Here is a 25,111-nt window from a genome sequence, read left to right as displayed (position 1 = left end):
CACACACACACACACACACACACACACACACATATTATATATATATATATATATATATATATATATATATATATATATATATAATACATATATATATAAATGTATGTATGTATGTATGTATGTATGTATGTATGTATGTATGTATGTGTATGTATGTATGTATACTAAGTTTTAGAGGGAACCTTGAATGTGAGAGATTTTCATGCATTTTTGTGAAACTAAACATGGCATTGAACTAAAGGAATAGTTATGTTGACGTAGACAAAACTCCCAGCTGGCTCGAGGTAAAAGTAGCAGAGGAACTCAATGCATAAAGTACGCCTTCTCCGCTCTGCAGTAGATGCACAAAATAATGCCACTGAAAAAATGCCAAAGTTATACAGAAACTATTTTTTACTTTTTGAAAAATTTTCATTATGTTTTTACCAGTGATTTACAAAATAGGTCTTCGGCAAACTTCAAATAAGTTATAGGAATGTATACAGATTTAATATATGAAGTTCAAAAAAATATTCAACTTTACATTGAAGTTGTAGCCCTTTCCTATAGAGTCTATGTGACTCAGGTAACAGTACTATAAATGAAAGTCAAAAAGACCCTGCATTGAAAGATTGTTTTGTTTTCAGAGAACCTGCTGCTTATTCATAATTTCTTTGGCGAAAACTGGAAGAGGGAGTACATGTACATTCAGTTGAAAGCAAGTCGTGTATGACCATCACTGAGAATGTTCAGTTCATATCTGGTCTGCTGTGACATGAAGGCGCCTTGACACTTGTCTCATGAGCAGAGCTTGTTAATCATTTGGTCATTTGAATATCTATTATATTCTTTGGGCTACATCTCCAGAATTGTTTCACCTTTTCTTTTATCAGTCTATCATCCCATGGGCGTTAACACAATTACAGGATGAGCACAATACCGTTCTAGAGTCCTTAACTCGCCCTCAGTGAGTCATTTACTCTACCCGGTGTCGCAATCCTCAGATAGTGAGTCCATTACCCTTAGCACTGGTCCACAGCGTCTCCAATATCTGGGGTAACTTTACATTTTGCATATACTCTCGTCATACATAGTACTATACATACAGTTTTGCGGGCATGGCTTGCTATTTAATTCTCCGGTTTTGCGGGCATGGCTTGCTATTTAATTGTCCGTTTGTACCTTTAAAGGGACAAAGTCGGCCATTTTTCATTAATTTTGTTTGACATGTTGAAAGATACCGGTCATGACCATTATTTATTCATTTTCCGATTTTTTCGCAATATTTTCATTTATCGTTTTTAAAACTGGGGTCGAATGTATGCATGGTCACCCATTCATTAAGTATCTTTCGACATGTCAAACAATGTCATACAATGTAAGTAGTATCTCGTATCAAACGAGGTCAACTTGTTATTGCTATACTCTGAGGGGTGACGCACAGGTCAAACTAGCTTATTCCTGAGATACTTGTAATGACATTTGCACCCTGGATGTGTTACATCTTGTATTTATGCCTCAGTGTAGGGTGACTAAACTCTGAACTATACACCCATAAACAGGTGTCGCTTTTCAAACACGAACAATAGTTCACCGAGAATTAGACCTTTACTTGCATCCTGCTGACATAACCCACGCCTGAATATTTTTACAGTCAGTTTTTTCATGGAAACAGGCAGCTGTGCTTTGACCCAAGTCAGAATGGTGCCCACTTATGTCACAACACTGCATGGTGTTAATCAGTCTGCTGTGTGCATCCCTGTCAAAAGCCCAATGGCATGCGAAGTATATATTGTGTCCACAAGCACCGCGACATCGATGTAGTGCATGAATCCCAAAATGCGTGCAGCATTGATTGGACAGTCGATCAAAACTTGCCCCGCGATGCGAAGTGTGAGGTCGAAGGCCGAACCTGGGTCCTTGTACCCTTCGTACACTAGTACCGACACTCGGGCTTCGCCTCACACTTTGATCCCAACTCTGCACGCACCTGTGCACAAATCTGTCCAGGTCGTCGATTAGATTTGTCAGTCATGACCTCCATAACGAACCTCATGTTGAGTATTACTCATAAGACTGTGGTTTTTCAAGTAATTTTATTTCATCTGCTAGCTTCCGGTTCCTTTCTTCAAATTGATGTCAGGTGTATCTGTATGTATAATCTGCAAGATTAGATTTCGTTCCTTTCGTCAGGATCGGAGTCATATTCGCCTCCCCCTTAACCTGAGACCTCGTCAGAAATTATTATTCCTTGTCAGATGATCAGCAACAGCATGTTAAAATTATCTGTGGATTAGTTTATCAGTTCTATAAATTAAATATTTGAAAACTGTTGCAGTTCCTTCCAGAGAGCGTTCCCAAGGCTTCTTCAACACCGAATTTGAGTTAATTTTACATTGGTTTCGATCCATAAATGAACATGCAATGTCTTTGAACCGTAAGCTGACGAAAATGGCATTGAAAACACTGACTTTCATATCCCAAGTAGTGTAAAAGTTCAAACGCAGAATCATCAAGGACAGTTGCTTTGTTTCGCAAACATTTACACCGAATTATTTGCTTGTGCATGCTATGTTTTACGTCCAAACATTTACTTTAAACATCTTCCAAATGCTCGTGACATTACTTGTATTTTCCTTCGTTTCATGAAGAAAATATTCAGAATAAGTGGTCAAACCAGTCACAAATTGCATCATTCAGTCACAGAATTCGAAGTTTTTAAGTGCATAGCCTTGGGCTTTAATATACCAGCGATATATCGGAGATATCTGGGTGCTTGAAAATAGAAAAGCTGATTTACAAAGTTTACTAAGTGTCATTGGTACAACAAATCTGCGGCTCATATTAAAAGCAAGACAAATTTTATACTTTTCTGTTTTCTCTATGTCAATTCAGAATGACGGTTAACAAAAAGCTGTTTTGTCATTACTAGCTGTAGACCATTCCTTTAGTTATTAAGGTGATATTGATATTCATAGAAAATCGACAAAGCCAAAGTTGTAACTTTGTTCTCTAAAGGCATTATGACCGTGGCTAAATTGTACGGGTTTTCATTCACTGAATATAGGTATAATATAACTATAACATAATTTGAAATTAAGGCCTATCACAACATAATTCTAAGGCTACAGTTACTGTTACATGTAACAAAAAAGATCATGAATGATACTGGTCCTAGCCTAGATTATATTCGTACGCTTGCTTCCTTACCTCCGACCCACTCCGGGGGTACGGAGGCAATCGTACGAATAGAATCTAGGCTTTACTGATCCTTGCTATGGACGTAGATCATAGCAGGGAGAGTGGAAAGTGATGTTCAGTAGACGCAGTTGGCAGTATGTTGCAAAGCGCGAAATTAAGAAAAGATCAGGTGAAATTGTTTCTCTTATGAACATTAGTCATTGATTTGGTCACATCATGTTGACAGTTATAAAACAACAGATTGACATCGCATGTTTCAAGAATCCAGCTTGGCTTAAAGGAAGACGGCGACAGTTAGCAGTGATCCCTGCCGTAACGCCACATCAACAGCAGGAATGATGAAAAGTGGCGTTCGGTTGTTACAGCAGGTAGTGTAGTGGCATAGGTACGTTCAGAAAACAGCAGGTCATATTGATCTAATATGCTCATTACTCCTGGATATTTTCACATAATGTTGACATTTATATCATTACAAACGCCACAAGTAATCGGTATCGGGCCTGGTTTAATCGAAGTGGCCACAGTCAACAGTCATTATACATCTTGATTGCGAAATCGGTCACACGGAAGTCGTTTATGTTCTCAATCAGATCCCTTTAACATTTCTACCATTCTCCAATTTCAAGGGCAAAGAGGAAGACAGCAAGGTGGACAATCTGAATATTTTGAATTTTGATAAGGTCCATGTGCATTTGCCTTCTCGTTGCTGATTAGCTCCATCTCCTTCATACCTCGTCCGTCGACTGCATTCTGGCCTGATCTAAGGCCACGATCAACGACACTATTCTGTGGTCGTGCCTGGATAATCACAAAGGCTTGAACCATCATGGATACCACCTAGCCCTGCGTACAGGTCTGTGTGTTCCCGGCGTTATACGGCCTCCACCCCATGATGATGTGGTGGAGGCCGTATAACGCCGGGAACACACAGACCTGTACGCAGGGCTAGGATAGCACCAAGATGCACATCACAGTACACAACTTCATACTTAGCATTCTTTTCGTGATTGTACGTTAGCTGAATCTGTACTGCAGCTTGTGTTGTCTCGAACAAACTAGCAAGAACTCAGACTTATGTCAAAGGAACTTGAAGTAGTTGACCACACCTAGCTTTATGAGAGTAATCACGCAAGCGCATCAAACACAAAACTTTCAAATGCTGACCCATGTACAACCGAGTGCAAAGTAGCTTGATCTTATACTTATCTGCAGCGTATATTCAAATCAGCTGTATCTGTTTTGCTCTAAAGGCAATGTTATTCAATAGGTACATATATTTTAATGTCAATAAATTCCGACGAGATGGAAATCATCTGCCATGGCACCACAAATTTTACAAAACAAACATGTGACTTCGATGGCCCTTGTAATGAAAAAGTTTAGTGCAAGTTGACAATTGATAACGTACAGGACCAATTTTAATTTTTTTAACCAAACACAGGACATATTCTTTATGCAAATTTAAATTTCCGTTCGAAACAAAAGTCACTCAGTATTTCGACAGGCTTCATGGAGGAGAAAAAATCTAGCTGAGGGCCAGGACACAAATTTTAAGTTGTGTGTCACTTCCTTCACTGTTTTCAATAGATGTACAATATAATTTATAATAATCTTTTCCCAGCACTTTCCCTTGTGGAGCAGTGTAGACAAAATTCTGCAAATTCTGATATACAGGTCAAACTTGTCACTTGGTTCGATGATATACTCGTTAAACCAGCTTATTTCTGAAGTCCTTTGTATGGTCACATTTGGACATTGGATATGTTGCATCTCGTATTTATGCCTCAGTGTCAGGTGATCAAACTCTGAACTACACATCGATAAACAACATTTTTCTAGTGCCCTTTTTCAGCAAGTTCATATAGCTCACTGAGACCTTACAAGCAGCCATGCTTTTACCATGGCAATAGTAGTGCCACTTAAGTCATAACAATATATGGCTTTAATCAGTCAAGTATGTGAAGCCTTGTCAAATCCTTTCCGGCACAACATCGTCATACTGAATAAATCTATCTAAGACGTCGGATAGGTTTTGTCAGACATGAGCTCCATTGATGAAAACATATTAAGTATATCATATAAGACTCTGGTTTTTTAAACACAGGTACAGAAATTTACGAGAAATAAGCGAGAAATGGACACTTTCTCGCTCTTTTGCGAGACGTGTGCGAGAATACATTCTATCTCGCACTTACTTCACGAGAATTTTGTTTTCTCGCAATCAGCCAGTGAGAACTGTGTTTTCTCGCTTCACATCTTCAATCAGTCGGCTAACTAATTTCTTTCTGGTTGATTGCAAGAATTCAATTTCTCGCATATGAACAACCATGGCTAGCACACAACTTCATACTTAGCTTCCTCTTCGTGAGTGATTGTTCACTGAATCTGTAGTGCAGCTTGTGTTGTCTCTAATAAATATCAAGAACTCAGACTTACGTCAAAGATACTTGAAGGAATCGACCACACCTAGTGTTATGACAGTAATCACGCAAAAGTACCGAACAAGAACTAATTGAAAAGATATAGGGATGTGTAGGAGCGGGACTCGAAACTAAACTGTCTCTGATTGAGTATGAACTAGGAGTGTTGCATTGTGTCTAAAATAAAAACTCGCAAAAATAAATTGTATGGAAAAAACATTCTTTGTGTGTATTTATTGTTATGAACACATACACCAACATGCAGGTACTTTCTGACACCCATATTTATTAACCCAGATCATGTTGAACAGCTCCAGCCTCTTTATTCTGTGTGTCAACAGAAACATTAATTTTGTTTTTATAGAGCAGTACAAAGCTTAAGATAAGCAGCTTGTTCCATTACACAAAAGTTAGGATTTATGAAACAGCCCATCCACAGTCGTTGCAGCATTCTCTGGCAGAGACTCGAAACCAAACGTCTGACCTTAGAGTTGTAGAGCTTAATGCAAGTTCTTGATGACTTCTTAGAACAACATTTCAGACCCCCTTTCAGTACACCAGCATCGTAAACTGGAAATCACATTGCGTCACTTTTACAATAGGACACAAATGGAACAGTATACACACTCTGACTGATCTTTCAGTAAACAAGTCAGATTTATGGGTGGGAAAACGCCATTTACATGATCCTAAAGTGACCTTACCTCCTAGGGTTTTATGGCAGTATCTTACAACAATAAACTTTTCTCCTTGCTAACAAAGATAACCGTGTTTTTGTTCACGAAGCTGTCAAAAAATTCAATGGTATGGTATCTACTAAGCAAAATGCCGGGATGTAAAGTTCATAGAGGGGTTAGGTCATAAAAGTTGCACAACGAATTCAAAGTAAAAAGTGATAATCATACACAACGTGCTTTCAACTGAATGTACTGGTAATACACGACTTGCTATTAACTGAATATACATGTACTCCCTCTTCCAGTTTTCGCAAAAGACTTTAAGAAAAAGCAGCAGGTTCTCTAAAAACAAAACAATCACTCAACACTTGGTCTTCTTGACTGTCAGTCATAGTACTTTTACCTGAGTAACACAGACTCTTCAAATAGGTAAAAACGGGGTAAAACATGATATCAATGTAAACGTGAATATATTTTGAACTTCATATATTAAATCTGTACAAATACCTATAAATTATTTGAAGTTTGCTGAAGATCTATTTTGTAAAACACTGATAAAAACATAAGAAAAAACTTTCAATAAAAGTAAAACATATTTTCTCATCAACTGTCACAATAATCACAAGGTATCAATTTTATAGTTCCAATAACTGTATAACTTTTTTCAGTGGCAGTGTTTTGTGAATGTGCATCAGTTTCTTCTTCTACTCCTGAAGTGTGATGATTATTCCTGTTTTTAGATTATCAAAACAGCCATATGCCTACAGTCAGCATTGTTATCTTTTAAAATTGAATTCAAGTTCGGACTGGAATTCATTTGTCATCATAACAATGATTACGGTCTTCACACATATACAGATTATTTTGCTAAACCGAATATTTGTTATTCTAGCATTCTGTGGGGAGCAAAACAAAAACTACAGTTGATACACAAAACAAAACGCACTGACAAATTAGCCAAAAGGAACTACTTGTGTCCTTTTTACACAATTATTTGTTAATTCTGTTCACTTTTCCTGACAGGTGAGGGAAGTCATCCTGTTTCAAAGTCTATCTTTTTCGTGATCGCTGGTTCTCTGTTTTACAAAATAAAGTTTTCCTGTAAAGATAAAGTTTCCTGTGAGAGACAATATGTCAAAACAGCACAATCCTTCCCTGGAAGAAAAACAAACCCATATACACACCGGAAAATTCAGTCACTTTCAAAATAAGGCTAGTTTTATTTGACTCAATTTCAAAACTACAGCAAATCAGAAGGGGGTACTTGAATGTCTTTTCAGTTTGTTGGGGGTTTTCTGGAAAATCTGAGAACTTGTTTTGGATTCCCCCTCTAGAGGTGTTTATGTATGCAGCCTAAGACGTCGAATGGTTTTGAGCTCCAATCGTGGTTTTCCAAATGGCTCCCTATTTTATGACTTCTGGTCGCTTTTGATACCTTTATCGACATTTAATATAATGTTAATTGGTTTGTAGTGTTCAAGGTTGCGTTTCTTTCCTTTCTTCAACATCGGACGCACATTGACTTTCCCTCGTAAGCTGAGACCTCACCAGATATTGTTATTTGCTTGTCAGCTGATCAGCAACAGAATTTAAAAATCTGGGAATTAGTTTATCATGTCTAGAAACATTAATATTTGATAACCCTTCCTTTAACATAGTCCTCCCTTCTGCAATACCAGGTGAGAGATGTCAAGAAGATTCATCAACTTTCGGAAGGTGGATGGGGCACCACTAATTTTGACAGAGGCAGAAGAGCAATTTCCGTGACCCATACCAGGCCTATCATGATGAACCTAATTTATTGTAATTGCAGCTCAAGCTACGTATACGTTGCTACAATTATCACCACGACCCCTCGATACACTGGTCTCCAACAAAGAAACTATATACAAACATTCAAAGTAGCAAACATTGGACACAATTTCAACGAAAGCAATGTGAATATATGGCACCAGATTAGTTAAAGTAGTCTGAAACAAGTCCACAAAGAGAAAATAACAAGATATTTTTCGTTCTCATTGATGCATTTATTTTCCTTTCTCTCGCAGGTTTTGTGTTTATTTAGGATTTGTGTTTATTTCATTGCTGAAAGGGCTACTGAAAACTTACAGGGGGTGTGTTTTGGTAACCATTCATTTCAAACCCTGTAATTGGGCGTACAGTGGATGCACTCAAGAGGTGGCTGTGGGTACTTCCGAACTCATTTACGAGTATTTACAAGTAGAAGATGAGATACATTTTCTTTTTCATTGCAAAGGATACACAGACATTAGACATGATTTTTTCAGTAAACTAAACATTTGTAAAAATGCATTCAGAGGCACACAAGACCTTGTAAGCATCTTTTCAAGGACAGATAAAGCATCACTATGTGAATTGGGAAAATACATACATACATGTTTTAAACTCAGACAAGACAAAATGAAAAAGACAAAGTAAACTATTTATGAACCTTTAATATGTTGACCTCATGTATAGATATTTATATTTTATATATATATTATATATACTCTTTCATTGTTGTTTTTTTGCAAAACCTTTATTGTACTTTATGATCAAGATCCCAACTGGGATACGATTTCAATAAAGGCTTACTTTACTTTACTTTACTTTACTCATTTACAAGAACCTAACACCGTATGTTGTTCTCGAGAAAAACAAAAGAACTCTCTCAAGAGGGCGTATTTCATAGCATAGCGTGCAGCTTCCGCAGGCAGAGGGTTTTATTTGTCCCAGGAGGATTTTCGAAGCCCTAATAGCTCGATGATGATACGCAATTCCGTTCAATTGAATAAACATTTTTTTTACATGTAAATATAGATATTCATGAAATTTTAATATTTACATATTACGGTCAAGCTGCAACTTAGTCACATGATTGTCACATGATCTTTCGGTGACTCAACCAGGAAAAAACAAAACAAAAATGGCGAAAGGAGTGTGTGTACTTCTGCTGTTCAGTCTTTCGACGGCTTTTGCGCTGCTTGGGGGTCCTGAAGAGATCGACTTGTCAGACCCGTCTGTCAGAGATGCCGCGCTATTTGCCGTTGACAAGTTGAATGAAATGACGAACTCGATGTACCGCAGTAAGCTAATCAGAGTGGTGGAAGCCAAACGACAGGTACAGTGTGTACATGTACGCGGGCGCCGGAATGGAGGCAGACCTATCAACAAACAATAATGTTACTACATGTCTTTGTTATATTTTCTTCTTGTTGACTAGCCGGTTGTGCTTTCAAAATTTTGAACATCTTCAAATTCGGTTGGTAACGTGAACGAGGTTCGAAGTTCCCTGGTTCTAAAAGTGTTGGACAATACCTGACGTCATGTCTGAGTCATATGATGTCGCTGGCGCTGACGGGATGTTACATGGTTTTATTATGACGTACAATACGTTTAACCTCGGCCATGGAATTTTTCAACAGTTTGCATACAATGGGAACAAATATCGAGTAAATAGGCAGTGCCGATGAATACGCAAGACCCTCCAAAGGATTTAAAAGCGAAATTGGGTCACTTTTTTCATGTAAATTGTAAGACGCTGTCCTGATCCATTGAGCTATGTGTGTCTTATTTTATCCCCTTCCCGCAACATAATATTGATAAAGGGAACTCGGGACTTCGGTACATGTAAAAAAAAATTGGTTGCTTTATAGTTGAGTATGCTTTTTCATCGGCTCTTTATAGTGAGAAATGAGAAGTAAGAATTTCTATTTATAGCAATGATCTCGTGTAAATTCCCATAAAGTGTGTACGACATCCAGGAGTTTTTAAAAGTGTTACCTTGGCATTGGGTTGCCTATGTACTTGAGGGAACACCTATGGACAGGACTGGAAGAGATATGCTCGTGTATATTATGATAGAGCTGACTTGTTGACCATGACCCCAGACTTTGCCAAGCCTCTGTGGTACATTGTATGAAGTTACATTGTCTTAAAACTGTGTGGATAGTCATACACTATATCTGGCATTTTAGATCATTGTATACTAGGTCTTGGCTCATCAATTTTTCACGAAATTTGCCTCGATTGAGTCATTCTCTCATTATCAGGCCGTATTCAGAGATTCAATCCGGTGTTGCATAAAAAAATACGAAGATGTTGATCCTGATCGTTTTGGTAAAATTCCCTCTGAGGTATTAGAGCGGGAAATTACTCCTCATTTGTAAATTTAAACATCTTAAAATCTCCAAAACTTGTTTACCTTCAGACAGTTAAAATCATGACTCATGGAGAGGTGACTTTGTCAAAGACCTGTACACGTCAAGGTCAATTTCAAACCAAAAAATCTTTTACCATGTCAACAATAAGCTAGTAAAAATTGTTGCAAAAAGGAGATTAACTCACTCAAAAAGCTAGACCAGGAATGTACAAAAACTCAAGTGCCACGCGTTCCAGGGTTTAAAACAAAGGTCAGCGAACTTTGAGCAAGTTCAACCCAGCAATTGATCAATACAACTGCCTTGTCTGATATGAATACAAGGTTGAATGTTGGAACCAAAGTTGATAAAGTTTCTGAGTTGCCATAGTTTATTTACCACCATTGAGTAGGCCTGAGTCACATTGTGCCTTTGGTGTGGTGTGTTTATATTCAATTCTCAAACTGCTGAGAGATTTTTTTTGTTCAGGTAGAACCTGTTTTGGGACAGATATTTGGACTTCCAAACTTCTACATTATTTTTTGGCATACAATACCACATGTGAGGGCTTGTTTTGAAGCTTATGGAGTTAATAAAGTTTTCACCAGCTTAGTTTTATGAAAATCAGGAATTTTGTTTTCCCCCATAGAGATAACACAGGGATGGCAGGCCATTTTGAATTTAAAATATTGGGTAATTTGTCTCTCTACGGGCAAAATTTGCACAGAATCCCCGATTTTCGGTCTTGATTTTTAAAGTGAATGCTTGAAAGTTTGCCTAAGGAAATTTGAGCAAAAGTTTAAGTCTTTCATTTTTGAGGTGTGAACTACCTTAATCATGTAGTCAGGCTTTTTACTTGCCAGATATTCAAAATCATGCAAACACTGAAAAATTTTCAGTGATAGAAAATTTGAGAGATGGGAGTTATTTTTTTTATATGGCAAGGAAAATGATGTCTTGAATATCATTCAATTATCATTCAGCTGTTTAATAGAAGTTTGTAATCTTTCCATGTATATGACCATGCATCAGAGTCTGTTTTGTGTAATCAGAAAATTAGTATGTGATAAAAAGCTGATGAAAATTTCACATGCTGTGCCATGTGGTTAGTACTGTGTCCAACTTTTTATGCAATGGCGCCCTCTTGCTGTGAAAATGAAAGAATGCATCTGTCTGCAAATATTTCAACTTCTATCATGTAGGCTATTTCTTTCTGTGTCAGTCATGCCAATAAAGGTAATTGTTTACCTTTGCAGAAATCATGTGAAATATTTTATCTGTGTTCATTTCTAGACGGTTGCAGGACAGATTTACCTCCTGAAGATCGAGTCTGGCACAACACTTTGTCACATCAATGAGGCTACATCTTTGGATCTGTGTGACTTTGATCCAAAAGGACAGGTAGGTGTCAATATCATTATGTATTCCTCATTTGGAGTAGTGTGTAAAAGTGTACTTTTGGAACAGTAGGCAATCCTTGCTCTTAAAAAAATGCTGTGAAAAAACGAAAATGAGATAGTTTCTTCCATCAAACCCGAAGTCCTTCACCCTGGTTTCAATTATAGATTTTATCCATCCAACTTTGTGTCCATAAACTGTCATTTAAATGTTAAAGGTATCCTGTCACCTGTTCCAATTTTGCTACAGTTACCATGGAAAGTGAAAATCTAACCAATCACAGATTTTAAGTGGGTGGCCGGTTTTTTAAAACAGCACCCTCACATGGGCATTTTGAATACCAAGGAACGCCCCTTTGACCATCTGTGGGTGACTGTATACCTTTAAAAACTCCAAATCATGCAAAGACTAATATTTTTGTCAATGACATATATTGCAGGTTCATACTTGTGAAGTGAGGTCTACGTTAGACCATGGGAGAACCAGAGAGAACTCATGGAGGGACACAACTGTGTTCTCAAGGATGACAAACCTCCGATGAAGGTCAGTATAGTGATCGCAGAATCAAGTTGCAATGAACGCTCATATGAAATCATGGAATTTGCAGAAAAAGACAGATGAAGTAGAGAAATGTAATTTGCATGATTAACAATACAGCATTTAATTACTTCAGAACACTGAAGTCCAAGTACCATATTCGCTTCTCATGTATACGAGCTAAACATCCAAAAAATGTAATATCAAAATCTCTTCCGCTCCTCCATGAATTAACCTCTATTTACTGATCTGTGTTAAAAGCTGTGTCTGGGTTGGCTATCCATGTAAAGCTGATTTTAGTTTCAATAGCAGTTCACTGTGATCTGGAATTTGTAGCTATGCAAAGAAAAGCAAACAACAAATCGTGTTTTTAATTCAAACTGTCATGCTGACAAAACACCTTTTACTTATCCTTTTTCTCTGGCATCAAAGTTTCAAAGCTTTTTTGTTTTCCTTAATTGATCACATTTAGATTCCATGAACAGCTCAGCTTGACAAAGTACAAGTGCTGAGAACAAGTGGTATACATGTAGGATTAGATCTGTGATTTGTCACACCACTCTATAATCAACATAGTTGTCTTTCTCTTTACAGACTGGTGATGGAAAAGGCCTGCTCCAACTTGACATGTTCAACGATTTTATTCAGAAGTATGGGAAGAAGTATTCAACTGAGGGTAAGAGATGTTTTGCCCGTCCAAGTTAATGACCCCAACCAATGTAGTGTCAGTGACCTTTTGACCTCACATGTCAGAGGTCATCGCATATATAACTTCTTATGTTAATTCTGGTAAATTATTCCAAGTTAAAATCAACGTAAACTTTTCATCAAAGATTTGCCTTTTAGTGTCGTGTCCTGTCAGAAGAGGAATTAAACCACTTCAGTTTTAGTTATGAAGAGCAAGGAGTCAAGAAAAATGTGTGTACAGGGTCAGAGATGACTGAGAAAACAATAATCTATAATGGAGACATGTTTTACGGCACATCAAATGCCCTCCTGAAGGCTGCTGTAAGTTGTAAGCCAGTGAACATGTACATTGTCATTTCACTCACTTCCTCCAGGTTTACCAATTTATACCATTCATCAAAGTTGTAACCTCAGCAAAACACTGTCAATGGTATAACAATATGGGTAACCTTACAATTTTTCCCTCTCTCCCTTTGTCTCACAGAGTTTGACTTTCGATTCAGAGTCTTCAAGTCCAATCTTGCAAAAGCGGAACAACTTCAACAAAATGAGCAGGCCACAGGACAGTATGGTGTCACAAAGTTCATGGATCTTACAGGTAAAGAAAAAATTTAATATTTTCATTCTTTTGGATATCACTTCATCAAATTTTTTCATCCATTTCAGTGTATTTTCTATAACCATTTCACCCATATTTCCAGTATATAGGGCCACCAAGACCCACATTGAAAACATCCTAAGAATGTACCTCTGGTAACACAGTGTGACAAACATCTTTAAAGCCCCACTAGCTGTAACTTTTGAAATTTGTTGACCTCAAAATATCTTCCTTTTCGCTCCTTGTTTTCTCTGAATTCTACCCTCTGAAGGAATATGGGATTTTACTGCATTAGGAAATCATTCCCTTGTGAAACATGTGACAAGTAAATTCTAATTTGAATAGTCATTTTGATTTCCTGCCATTTTAAAAAATTGGTAATATTACAAAGGAAACAGAACATACAGTATCACAGTTGAAAACACTCACCCCTATGCATTACATCGGACTACTCTGTGCAGTTTATGTGAAGATTTCAGTGTAGATATGCACAGTATCCACAGTTTTTCGCTTTTCCACGTGGAGCTGCAATTTAATATTTGGGCAAACATTTAATCACAATGTAACTTTATCTTGTTTAAAAGTGCACGTACAGGCCAAGCGGGTAGTTAATAATGAGTGTATATACACACACCTAAATTAGTACATTCTCACATACGTATCTTACTTTGAAAGTAAAATCATAAAAATAATGCTTAAAGATACATGTACAGTTGGTGGGGCTCTAAGTGATATGGAGCTTCATAACTTTGTGATTTTTTCACCCATATTGCAAGACTTTCAGTCATTTCTTAAACTTGTCAATGTATTATTCCCCTTTTACAGAGGATGAGTTCAAAAAATTCTACCTCACACCTGTCTGGCCGGCTCCAGGTGTTAACTCTCAACCACCTGCTAAGTTGAAAGGTGAAGCCCCGGAGTCCTTTGATTGGAGGGATCACAACGCTGTGACGGAGGTGAAAAACCAAGGAACATGTGGATCATGCTGGGCATTCTCAACGACTGGAAATATTGAAGGGCAGTGGGCCATCAAGAAAAAACAGCTGATATCACTCTCTGAACAAAGTATGTTGATAAATGCTTACTCTTACCCGTTCACCTCAATGATTTGGTCCAAACTCATTGTTACGAATTTTGATTGTGGACCTGTTCACAGGGAATTAGGGATGAACAGGTCATAGCATTAACACAACACAGCAAATTCACCAGCTTTCTTTATTTGGCCGAACAAAAAAAATTGTGCTGTTCCGATAACCTGACCTACCCTATTTTTTACCTGCCGACCCTAAACATTTAAGAGCTACATAAACACAGAATTGAAGTAAAACAAGAGAAAGAAAAGCCCCGTAAAATCACAAGTTCGTTACTTGGCATTTGATTTTTTATGGTTTTTTCCTTTTATATGTATGATACATTTTTCTGGAAATGTTGTGGCCAGTGTTTCACCACCCTGAACCCCTGAAAAATGCATATTTAAAAATAAAAAATGTTTGGAAAAAAAAAATTCCTTGCGACCTACCTACCCTATTTTTGAAAACCATTTTATCAGAACAGCACAATTTATCACTTCTTTTTGACTGACCATTAATGGTACAATGTAGCTTTGTTAGTAATTGCAGCATTATTTTGGTTGCTGACATAAACTCTGTCTAAATATTTTCTGTTTTGCCGCTGGCCAGGTTTTTCGCTAGAGTTGATTAATAGTCACAGCCCTCAATACATGTGAGGTTTACTACTTCTGTCATACTTAAAGTAGCAACAGGATGTACAATTTTTATCAGTTTTGTGAAATTTGCAAACGTGTAAATTTGAATAGTCAAAATTTTACATGTGTAAGACAAATATTTAAATTTACATATTAATGATAAATTTGGGACACGTGGAATTACATTGCCACAATGCAATACATACCGGTATATCCATGTGCTTTCTGTGATTCCTGTATGGAATGTATTGGCTTTAATTTCATAATGTCTGTATGTGTTTTTCAGTGTTGGTTGATTGTGATAAGCTTGATGAAGGATGCAATGGAGGATTACCTACTAACGCCTATGCAGAAATCATGAGAATGGGTATGTAAAGGACGAAACTCACTCAAATTTCCAGAACCACAAGATACTTGTCAAAACCAACTACTGAATGATTGAGTCAGTCATAGAAACTCTGAACAAGAGGTTTAGCACTCAGAAAACATCCAACATATACCAGTAATTAAAAAATCAATCAAGGCAAACATGTATATTTGACAGATGAGAAAGGTTGAAAGTCCACAACGGCCAAAGTTAGCCTTTTTTGATTCTTGACTTCACACCATATACAGTAGCATGTTGTGCACCCTGCAGAGAACATGCTGATTATTCAGGTTTCAAATTCTCCATTACGGTTACAATTGTAAAAAATGGCTGCTGACACTGAAAAGACTTTTGTCAATACCAATTTTCATTGTTCCAACTTTGGAAAATCAAGATTAAAAAATCAGGGGCCACTGTTCAAAATGTCGTACCAGTTAAACAGATTACCCAAAATTGACTGACACCTAAATTTTAATATGGCTGCCATCCCTGTGTTAACTCTATTGGAAAAATTCAAATTTTGATGTAATTTCTGATGTAAACTTTATTTGCTCTGTGAGCTTCAAAATTAGCCCCAACAAGTTGTAGAACAAATAGTGTTGTAAACGTTTGAGGAGGCGTTGAATATCTGTCCCCAAGACACATTCTACTTCAAAAAAAATCCTGCCAAAGCCTTCATCCAAATGACATTGTGTACTATACTGGTACAGTGATTGCTACATGTTCGTCCATAGTAACTCCAAAAATTTGAATTTCGCATCCAAAATATTTCAGGCAGACTACGCTGTATCTGCTGCCTTTGAAGTACCAATAATAACAACAAAATTCAGGAATTTCAGTCGTGAGACATTTTGAATGTTAATGAAAATTAAACTTGTCCGTCAAAAACAGAGTCATACTTGCAGAATGCTGAATATCTTTATGTGTTGACTTTCTTTACCATTTCAGGCGGAATCATGACTGAGACTGATTACCCCTATAAGGGAGTGGATTCTTCCTGTAAGTTCAACCGCACAATGGCCAAAATTTACATCAACGGATCCATGAATATTTCACAGGATGAAGGAGGTAAGGTTGGGAAAAAAGTGTTCAAGGTTGAGTCAGTTACTGTTTTGATGGATTCAGTTTAGTTATTTACTAGAAACTGATGGAAGATATGATCGGGAATTAACGTCACACTTGATCTTCTTCATTCATCACGCCAAGACGGATCGGATTATCTAGAAGGAGTCATCAAGTCTTTGGACATGAGTGTTGTTGTCAACCTTTGACACATAATTTTCATGACAAGGATGGACTATGGGTCAAACTAATAACCCTTTGAGCGCCAAAGTCAATTTTTGTCACCCTTATAAAGTGTGCCCCAGTCAAATATTTTTTAGATTTTTGCCAAAATTTTGGTGAAAAACTGTAGTCAATGAAATGTGATGTCCATTTCATCCAAAATTATCAAAAAATTGCAGAAAATTTCATAACATTTGGTAAAATATTGCACTGAAATTTTGATGGAAAAAAATACAGCAAAGGGTTAATGATTGAAATATATTCCTTACTCAAACATCATGTGAAAATTATATTTTGCAACCACACATGTTATGTCACTTCTGTAATTATTAAAGTTTTCATCCCCCGGGCAGAGGGAGAATTTCTGACAGTATCAGCATTATTCTTCTATCCACTATATGTTTTTTTTTCAATGCTCGACTTTTGCTATCATTTGCTATCTTTCATTTAATGTTCTGGATGTTATGAAAGCTTAATGCTATTAATGTAGTAATACATTGCATTTAGACCCATGAAGACAAAAAGCCATCTTTACGTGCAGTCAGTTCTAATTACAGTTACTTGATAGACCATTTTCTGTGTTTTACAATGCCTTATAAGATCTAATCCATACCGTATGTGACAGTTATGTCATCAATGAAGACAAAGGGTGCACAAAACATTCAATTTTACTCAAACTGCCCAGATACACATACCACAGTCATAGAAAGTTCGAAAATGTTTCGTGTGGCATGACCCTTATTTTGTCCATGGAACATTAATGATGAAAACTGACAGAACAAAGCCTATCAACATTATGCACAATTTTGCACTGAGCTCAATATTTGCAAGTTTTTCCTCTATGGGCACTATATATATTTCATGGGTACATTTTTAAAAAATCACTGTTAAAAACACAAGTCTTCCAATTTTCAACCCTACAACTTTCAGTTCTCATCTCAACATTGCTGTGTCATATTTTTTTGTCAGAGATTGCCAACTGGTTGGCAGCCAATGGTCCCATATCCATTGGCATCAATGCCAATGCCATGCAGTTTTACTTTGGAGGTATTTCGCATCCCTGGAAAATTTTCTGTAATCCAGAAAACTTGGATCATGGTGTTCTCATAGTTGGCTATGGAACAAGTAAGTAGCAAGCAATTGTCAGCCACGGAGTTTTGCCTGCAGGGAAAGGCAGAATGGTATCTCTTTTTCCTCAGCCAACTTTTCATGATTATTTTGGTGTTCCTGTAAAGACAAGTGTTCGCTGTTTAGCCTGTACATGTCAGTTCACATGCTAATTACAAAAATGAGTAAAAAAATGCCGATTATCAACTTCACTTAAAATACCTAATCTCACTGCATGAACCGAAATTTCAACATTCGGTTGTTGGTGGTTTATGAGCCATGGTACACTGTTTCCCCTCAAAGGATGTAATCAGACGGAAATGTTGACAATTTATTTAGAATCAACCATAGGAAATAGTGAAGTACACACGAGCCTAGCCGGTATCTCTCTAATAGAAAATGTTGTGGTTTTCAGTACATTTTATTCCAAATTTTGCTCAAACAAAATTTTTATTTTGTCCGAACAGAGGATGGTACACCTTACTGGATTATCAAGAACAGTTGGGGCAAAGATTGGGGTGAGCAGGTATGTCCGTCACTCTTGTTTTTATAAAATTATAACCCTGGAATTTTGTGTAAATGATAAATTTTCACAGACCTGTTATGAGCTGTTGAGATTTTGATATGAAATAGAAGACATGACATTGAATCTGTGAATTAGATACAACCTTCTGCAACCCTCACACCACCAAAGTTGGTACAACCCCATTGAATTCCATGTTGAGGCTGGACCACTGCAGCAGGAAATAGGGGTGTTATAAGACTTAAAACAGTGAAAAAATGAAATCACAGTGATTGTCTCCATCAATCCTTGGCAAGTTGTCAGCATTCACGCCCTCATCGATGTCATCCAGACGTAAAAATCACCAACATATCCAGACCTTTCATAACGCCAGATCATCTTTTTTCTTCCCGCCATTTTCAGGGTTACTATCTGGCGTACAGAGGTGGTGGAGTTTGTGGACTGAACGAAATGTGTACCTCGGCAATCATTAATTAGTGAATCAATGAGATTCATTTTTACATCAATAACATTGGTTAATGAATTTCAGTGCAGCTAAGCATACTTGCATGTAACTCCTTAGCCCTATGTCTTTCTTACCCTTTTTATATACTTCAAGTATATATTATATATCTGCACTTTTTGAAAATAGATACATGTATGTATTTTAAAATAGTCTTCCTATACCTTCATAGAGAAGATGACTCTTCACCATTGGAGAATTTACAACTTCTCCCATTTTATGTTTTTATCTTGATTGTTACTGATTTTATGAATAATTTTAAAACACACATGTAAAAAGAAGAAAATTCTATACAAGAATATTATAGGAAAAATGTAGATACCTGTATTATATCAACCGTTACATTCCATTCTCACACTTGCTGAGGTTTGTAAGACGCCTTCAACATCAGTACCCAGTACTCAGGAGCTAATTGCTAGTTTCTTGGTCCATAGCAACCATCTTCCAATCAATTAAACCAGACTTCAAATACCAAGGTAGTCATGAAATTGCAAATTTTTCCCTTCTGTGTACTCAGCCGTTAAATTGTTTGCTTTGGTTTGTCCTGTCAACAAATGAAATGGAAAGTAACTTGGAAGTTAGGCATATGCATACACCATTAAATTCCAAAAGATAATGTGTTTCAAGATCATTCTATTGATGTGCAGCATGCTCAGATGGTTATATCTAATTGGTTGATTGTTACTATTCACAGCAACTTAGGGAGTCTTTTTGTATTATTCAATCGTCACGGCAAGATTCAGCCACCCAATTGGATAACAGCTTTCAAGATGCTGCACATCAGCCCAGATCATTGACAGATGCACAACGCACACTTATACATTAGTGTGTTTGTCCTAGGCACTATTGTCAAATATTTGAACTTCTTGTTCTGTCTTTGGTTGCCATGGTTATTTGGCTTGCCGTGAGTAGGTATTGATACAGGTGTTTTCTCAGTGTTTATTGGTGGATGCAACACTGCTAACTTAGTAGTGTTTTCCAAAGGAAAGACAAATGCATATATTAAAGCTGACTCAATTTACTTGATTAGATCTGTGGCAAAATGTGTGATAGACATTTGTAATAATTTGAAAGACATAAACTTTAGCCCAAACTTTTCTCGTGGAAAATTTTAACATGCCCTTTAAAAATGAAATCAGGGGTCACCATGCAAATTTTGGTACCAGATACATGGACACTTGAAATTCAAAATGGCTGCCATCTCTGTGATAGGTCTATGGGGAAAACATACAAATTTGCAATTTCGAAGAAATAAGGCAGTGAAAATTTTAGTTACTCCCAGAACTTAAAAGTGAGTCCCTGCATGCAGTAAACTAGAAGGTATTATAGAAATTTGAGAGTCTAAATATTGCCACCAAAGCACATTTTACCTGAATGCACAAGTTTTTTCGTTGATAGCAGCTTCATTACAAATCACAAGGAATTTAGGCAGACTTTAGTCACATGATCACTATAATAAACCACAAATTCTTATAAATTTTTCTCATTTACATTCTCGTCACAAACATTTACCAACATTTTACATGCAACCTCATCACCATGGTAATTTGCAGACCCAATCTTGAGAATGATTTTTTACCATGAAATAAAATGGAATGTAATTTTTGTAATGTGTATTTTCTATGAATCATGCAATAAAACAGTTATAGACAAAGTTCTCAGAGTACCATTTCAATCGCCGAAGTACAATAAGTACTGAAGGAGATGTTCTGATGATGTGGAAATCTCGTTGAGTAACAGTAAGGCCAGAGTAATTAAATTCTTCATTTTGCATCCTCTTGAAATTTGGATAGGTAAAACGTTGTGCAGTTCAAAAATACAGAAAATTTTACACACTCAAGTTTCAAATACATTTGACAAAATATGTGAACAAAAGATTTTGTAGGCAAAAAAACAGTGTAGCAAAGTCCTATTTAAATACACTTTGGGTTTAATATTTTTCGTGAAAAACTTCAAAAATCCATGTGCAGGGAAGCAAAACAAAGAATTTAATTACTTCTTTCTAATCTGTAATCACTAGTTGGACACATTTCTCATAAAAAGTAGAGGATAGACCAGTGTTTCCTCTCAGCTCAGTGGGCATACCACTGACTCAACAAAGATCTCTTAGCTTAGAAAATTTCATACGTATAGGGCTGTTCCCAAATGATGTCATTGGTTTCTCATTAATATGCAAGAATAAATATTTGTCTGCAAATGTACAGCACACATAATTTAGAAACTACACATGCCAGAATAACAAAAATAATACAGGCAACTGTCAAAATTACAATGAACATTAGAAAAGACAAAAAAAGACTCAGACTACTAGCCCCAACAACAGCCATACAGCAGTACCTGAATTCACAAATAGCTATGCTAGTATTTAGGGAGCTGTCATTATTTACGGTCTGGGGGGATCAGAGGGTGGGAATTCAAAAAAATTGAAAGCCCCAGGGGGTGCTCAATATGTGTGGAGGAAGAAGGGGTTACTCAATATATTGGCGCAAAATTCATAGAAACACTTCTCAGATTGCACCATTTCACATATTCATTTATCAAAATTTTCGATGCGAGATGGGGGTCACCCCCTCTTATGCTCTCCCCCTTGGAGTGTTCTAACAGTTTCACTAGTAAAGAACAAATTGAAAACACAACTTCAGTTCAATAATAACCTCAGGCTTTTCATCAGAAGCTGGCAGCTGGAGAAATTTGTACGGCTGATGAGGTTGCGAACACATAATGAATGGATTAAAAAAATACCGACTCTGACTGATGGTCCTCTAACATTGTTTACAGAAATGTAAGATTTTGCAAATGACACAAGAAGGTCACAGATTAGCCATTCCTCCATCTTCTTTGGTCTTCAATCTCTGGCTAACTTCGAACTGTTTTTTACAAAATGTATTGTCATCATTTATTTGTTGAATATGGTGACTCAAACACTGATCATGCAAAAAATATAATAAAAATATCAGTGTTCAATGTCAATTTCAAAGAGTTTTACCAAGTGCATAAATTGAAACACCTCTCAGATTGCATGCACATCAATTTCTCAAAACTGGCAATGCGAGAGGGGGACCCCCCTCTTGTGCTCTCCCCTTTGGGGTGTTCTAACAGTTTTACTTAGTAAAAAAACAAATTTAAAACACCCCTCAGATTGCACCAGACTGCACCATTGCACACATCAATTTCTCAAAATTTCACATGCAAGATAGGGGACACCCCCCTCAGCCTCTTGTGTGTTCTCCCCGTGCACTTTCAAATTCTGCCCAGTCAGATATCCTTGTGAAAACCCTGTCATGATAACCATCAAAATTAAACAATACTATATTGTTTGATACCGGTTATAGCATGAGCTTTTATATCTGTATTTTCTTGTGACATTGAATTTCATTGTGTTGGTTTCACCTTGTCCAACTGTCATAAGATAACCAATGATAATCTAGCAGAGTACACCAGAATTTGAAAGGTCTTTACTATTTGTGTGTTGTAAATTTTAAAAAAATTACAAATACCAGTACATATATTGATATTTAACTTTTCTAAGTCGGGGGGTCAGTCAAAATTTTTGTGTTAGAGAGGGGGGTTAATGAAATTCATCATGGTTGGCAGGGGGGTGCTCGAAATTTTGGCGTATCCGATGAAATTCCTCCAACCTCCCCTCCTAGGCCATATATAATGACGGCTCCCTTAGTGACAAACCTGCAACCGTGAATAGTGCTATTCACACACTGGTATTATGTTCCTCTGACATCAGCCTGTCTTTACCAGTACAAGTATCGCATTAAAAGCAGCTCATGCCAAAGCATTTTGTTAATGATGAGTAATAAATGAATAAAGTACAAACAGACATGCAGGCCCATGTATATTACAGGAAACACCGTTTATGGCTTTTCAATAGGTTGGCAAAATTGTACCATACTTTCTTTTTAAGTATGTTTTCCGTTACGTAGCTGTTTTATTCCTTGAGCAAACAAAAGCTCTCTGACCTTGGCTATTTCCCTAGAACGAGGTGAACGTTTCATACTCAGAAATGTTTCCTGTTTTACACGGAACTATTCACAGTAAATTGATAAAAAATTGTCACTTTGCAATGAACAGACAGGTGCATCATGGTTTTAATTTAATAACCCTAATAATAATTTCAATTGAAAGTACCATGGCCATTCAGAAGATTGAAAATCCGTCATCTATGTAATAGGAAGCCACAAGATGTGTTTTCGCCTGAAGGAAATATCATAAATCACGATCATTTAAGTTTTGTTTAACGAGTAAGTATAGCTACATCACAGTATTTGATATAATGTACTCCACGAACATGCCGCAAAACACATAGTGCGACTGAGCCTGCTGCTTGGTGGCGCACTTTCGATTTAAAACGCTCAGGTTGATTCTACAGTGTGTCAGAGAGCCCAGCGTCAGATGTCCTTGCGAAAGCGACGATTGACTGACCTTTCTTTGATGATTTTCCTCTTTGATGAAACTGTATTCAAGGATTTCGTTTATCATGTATGTTTCTCCTTTCCGTTGTATCTTCCCAGCTCATCGTAAACATTTGTCGGTTTGTACAGTTTCAAAGTTGGTATAACTTTAATTTTCGGAGACGCCGCGCACGAATGATTAAGCTTATTTAACTTGCAATGCACTGGTATTATTTCAACGCAATCACGGTTTTAAAGTAAAGTTTTAATTTTGAAAATGACAGACCATCTCTAAGAGATCATCTCCTGCACAAGAAAATTATCAAATTTTACCGTACGTCCCGCACCTGGATCTGCACAATTGGATGTATATGTCTATGGCTGTCTTTGTGGTTTTTGTGTCCGTGATTAAGCTTCTGTTTAACTCCTGACTCAATAAGTTCACAGCCGAAGTGAATGAAATTTTGTAATGCTGTTTGTGCATAGATCTAGTTTTCTGAAGTTGTATCTTGCATTTGCGTAGTTACGGTGATTCCGTCTCAACTGCAATATCTGAAGACTTATCGGCCCCGGACGAAAGTTGAGGTGACTTTGGGATTATATTTCACACGGTCAGACTATGAACAGGTTCAGTGAAGATTTAACATTGAGAGTACATACTGATTATAGTTGGAGATTTTATCATCCGTCCAGATAATCCTCATCCAAAAACCGTTTAAGATATTTTGATATTTTAAACATCTTCTCCTTGATGAATAAATTGGTCCGACTGGTCCTTCTCATCGGTCTATTAGTCATGTCATCACACGCAATACTGAGAATTTCTTCTCCGATGTCTGGGTATAGCCTCGCCAATCTATGTCTTTTCGGTTCACTAACCGTGTTTTTTCCTATCAAAACTGCTTTATACATGCACTTCCAACTTCCCCACGTATAAACATGAGAAGTTGTAAAACATTCTTTGCTTAATTAAGCTTATTTGCGTCCGACTTTTCATATGCCATTAAGGTAGTATGCGTCTCGAAAGTGAAAGACTTAAACTTGCTCAAACTTTCCTCAAGGAATCTTTCAACCTTTTTTTATTTTACCAAATCAACAATAAAAATCGGGGTCTCCGTGCAAAGTTTTGAACTAGCGAAACAAATTACCCAAAGTTTTGCGATATTTGAAATTCAAAAGTTGGCGGCAATTCTTGTGTTAACTCTATGGGGAAAATAAAATTTTAGATTTTCGAAAAACTAAGCCGGCGATTTTTTTCTTTCTCCGAGAGCTTTAATGTGAGCCCTCACAAGTGGTAGATCAGAAAAAAATTGAAGAAATTTGAGAGTCTGAGTATCTGTCTCCGAGGCGCGTTCTACCTTAAGACACTGGAAAAAGCTCATCCAAACTTAACTCCGTTTATTGTGTAATTCGTGATGCATGACATGCTCGATAATCATGCCCCTCGGCGGAATACGATTGATTCCAAAAGTGCAATCTCTTCCACGGGTAATGTATTCCATTATCGAGGCAAGGGAAGTGAGGATGAAAACTGAAAGAGCCTGGAGAAATCTGACCTGGAAATGCGTCGCCATATATATACAG

General features: G+C 37.0%; 2 protein-coding genes across 2 annotated transcripts; both read left to right on the top strand.

Annotated features, from left to right (window-relative positions):
- Window positions 1-9,151: 9,151 nt before the first annotated feature.
- On the top strand, window positions 9,152-20,778 carry LOC139117065 (cathepsin L-like). The gene is made up of 11 exons (XM_070679898.1): window positions 9,152-9,398; window positions 11,710-11,817; window positions 12,254-12,357; window positions 12,946-13,027; window positions 13,523-13,636; window positions 14,462-14,701; window positions 15,628-15,708; window positions 16,657-16,776; window positions 17,962-18,117; window positions 18,567-18,625; window positions 19,025-20,778. Exons 3-11 carry the CDS (start codon window positions 12,310-12,312, stop codon window positions 19,097-19,099), a joined length of 975 nt encoding a protein of 324 aa, XP_070535999.1. The 5' UTR covers window positions 9,152-9,398; window positions 11,710-11,817; window positions 12,254-12,309; the 3' UTR covers window positions 19,100-20,778.
- LOC139117634 (cystatin-C-like) lies at window positions 9,204-12,087 on the top strand. Its single transcript, XM_070680876.1, has 3 exons — window positions 9,204-9,398; window positions 11,710-11,817; window positions 12,064-12,087. Exons 1-3 carry the CDS (start codon window positions 9,204-9,206, stop codon window positions 12,085-12,087), a joined length of 327 nt encoding a protein of 108 aa, XP_070536977.1.
- Window positions 20,779-25,111: the final 4,333 nt, after the last annotated feature.

This window comes from Ptychodera flava, chromosome 18 (genome assembly GCF_041260155.1).
Source record: "Ptychodera flava strain L36383 chromosome 18, AS_Pfla_20210202, whole genome shotgun sequence".
In the NCBI taxonomy this organism is placed as follows: domain Eukaryota; kingdom Metazoa; phylum Hemichordata; class Enteropneusta; family Ptychoderidae; genus Ptychodera; species Ptychodera flava.
Note: the sequence above shows the minus strand (reverse complement) of the source record. Positions and strands in the feature narration are given on the sequence as shown.

What these genes read in the sequence shown, in the direction of transcription:
- LOC139117634 (XM_070680876.1), top strand. Translation starts at nt 9,204, where the DNA reads ATGGCGAAAGGAGTGTGTGTACTTCTGCTGTTCAGTCTTTCGACGGCT. An exon ending in TGGTGGAAGCCAAACGACAG is followed by an intron (nt 9,399 to 11,709) that starts GTACAGTGTGTA and finishes GTTCATTTCTAG; the next exon opens with ACGGTTGCAGGACAGATTTA. An exon ending in ACTTTGATCCAAAAGGACAG is followed by an intron (nt 11,818 to 12,063) that starts GTAGGTGTCAAT and finishes ATTTTGCTACAG; the next exon opens with TTACCATGGAAAGTGAAAAT.
- LOC139117065 (XM_070679898.1), top strand. Translation starts at nt 12,310, where the DNA reads ATGGAGGGACACAACTGTGTTCTCAAGGATGACAAACCTCCGATGAAG. An exon ending in GAAGAAGTATTCAACTGAGG is followed by an intron (nt 13,028 to 13,522) that starts GTAAGAGATGTT and finishes TTTGTCTCACAG; the next exon opens with AGTTTGACTTTCGATTCAGA. An exon ending in GATATCACTCTCTGAACAAA is followed by an intron (nt 14,702 to 15,627) that starts GTATGTTGATAA and finishes TGTGTTTTTCAG; the next exon opens with TGTTGGTTGATTGTGATAAG.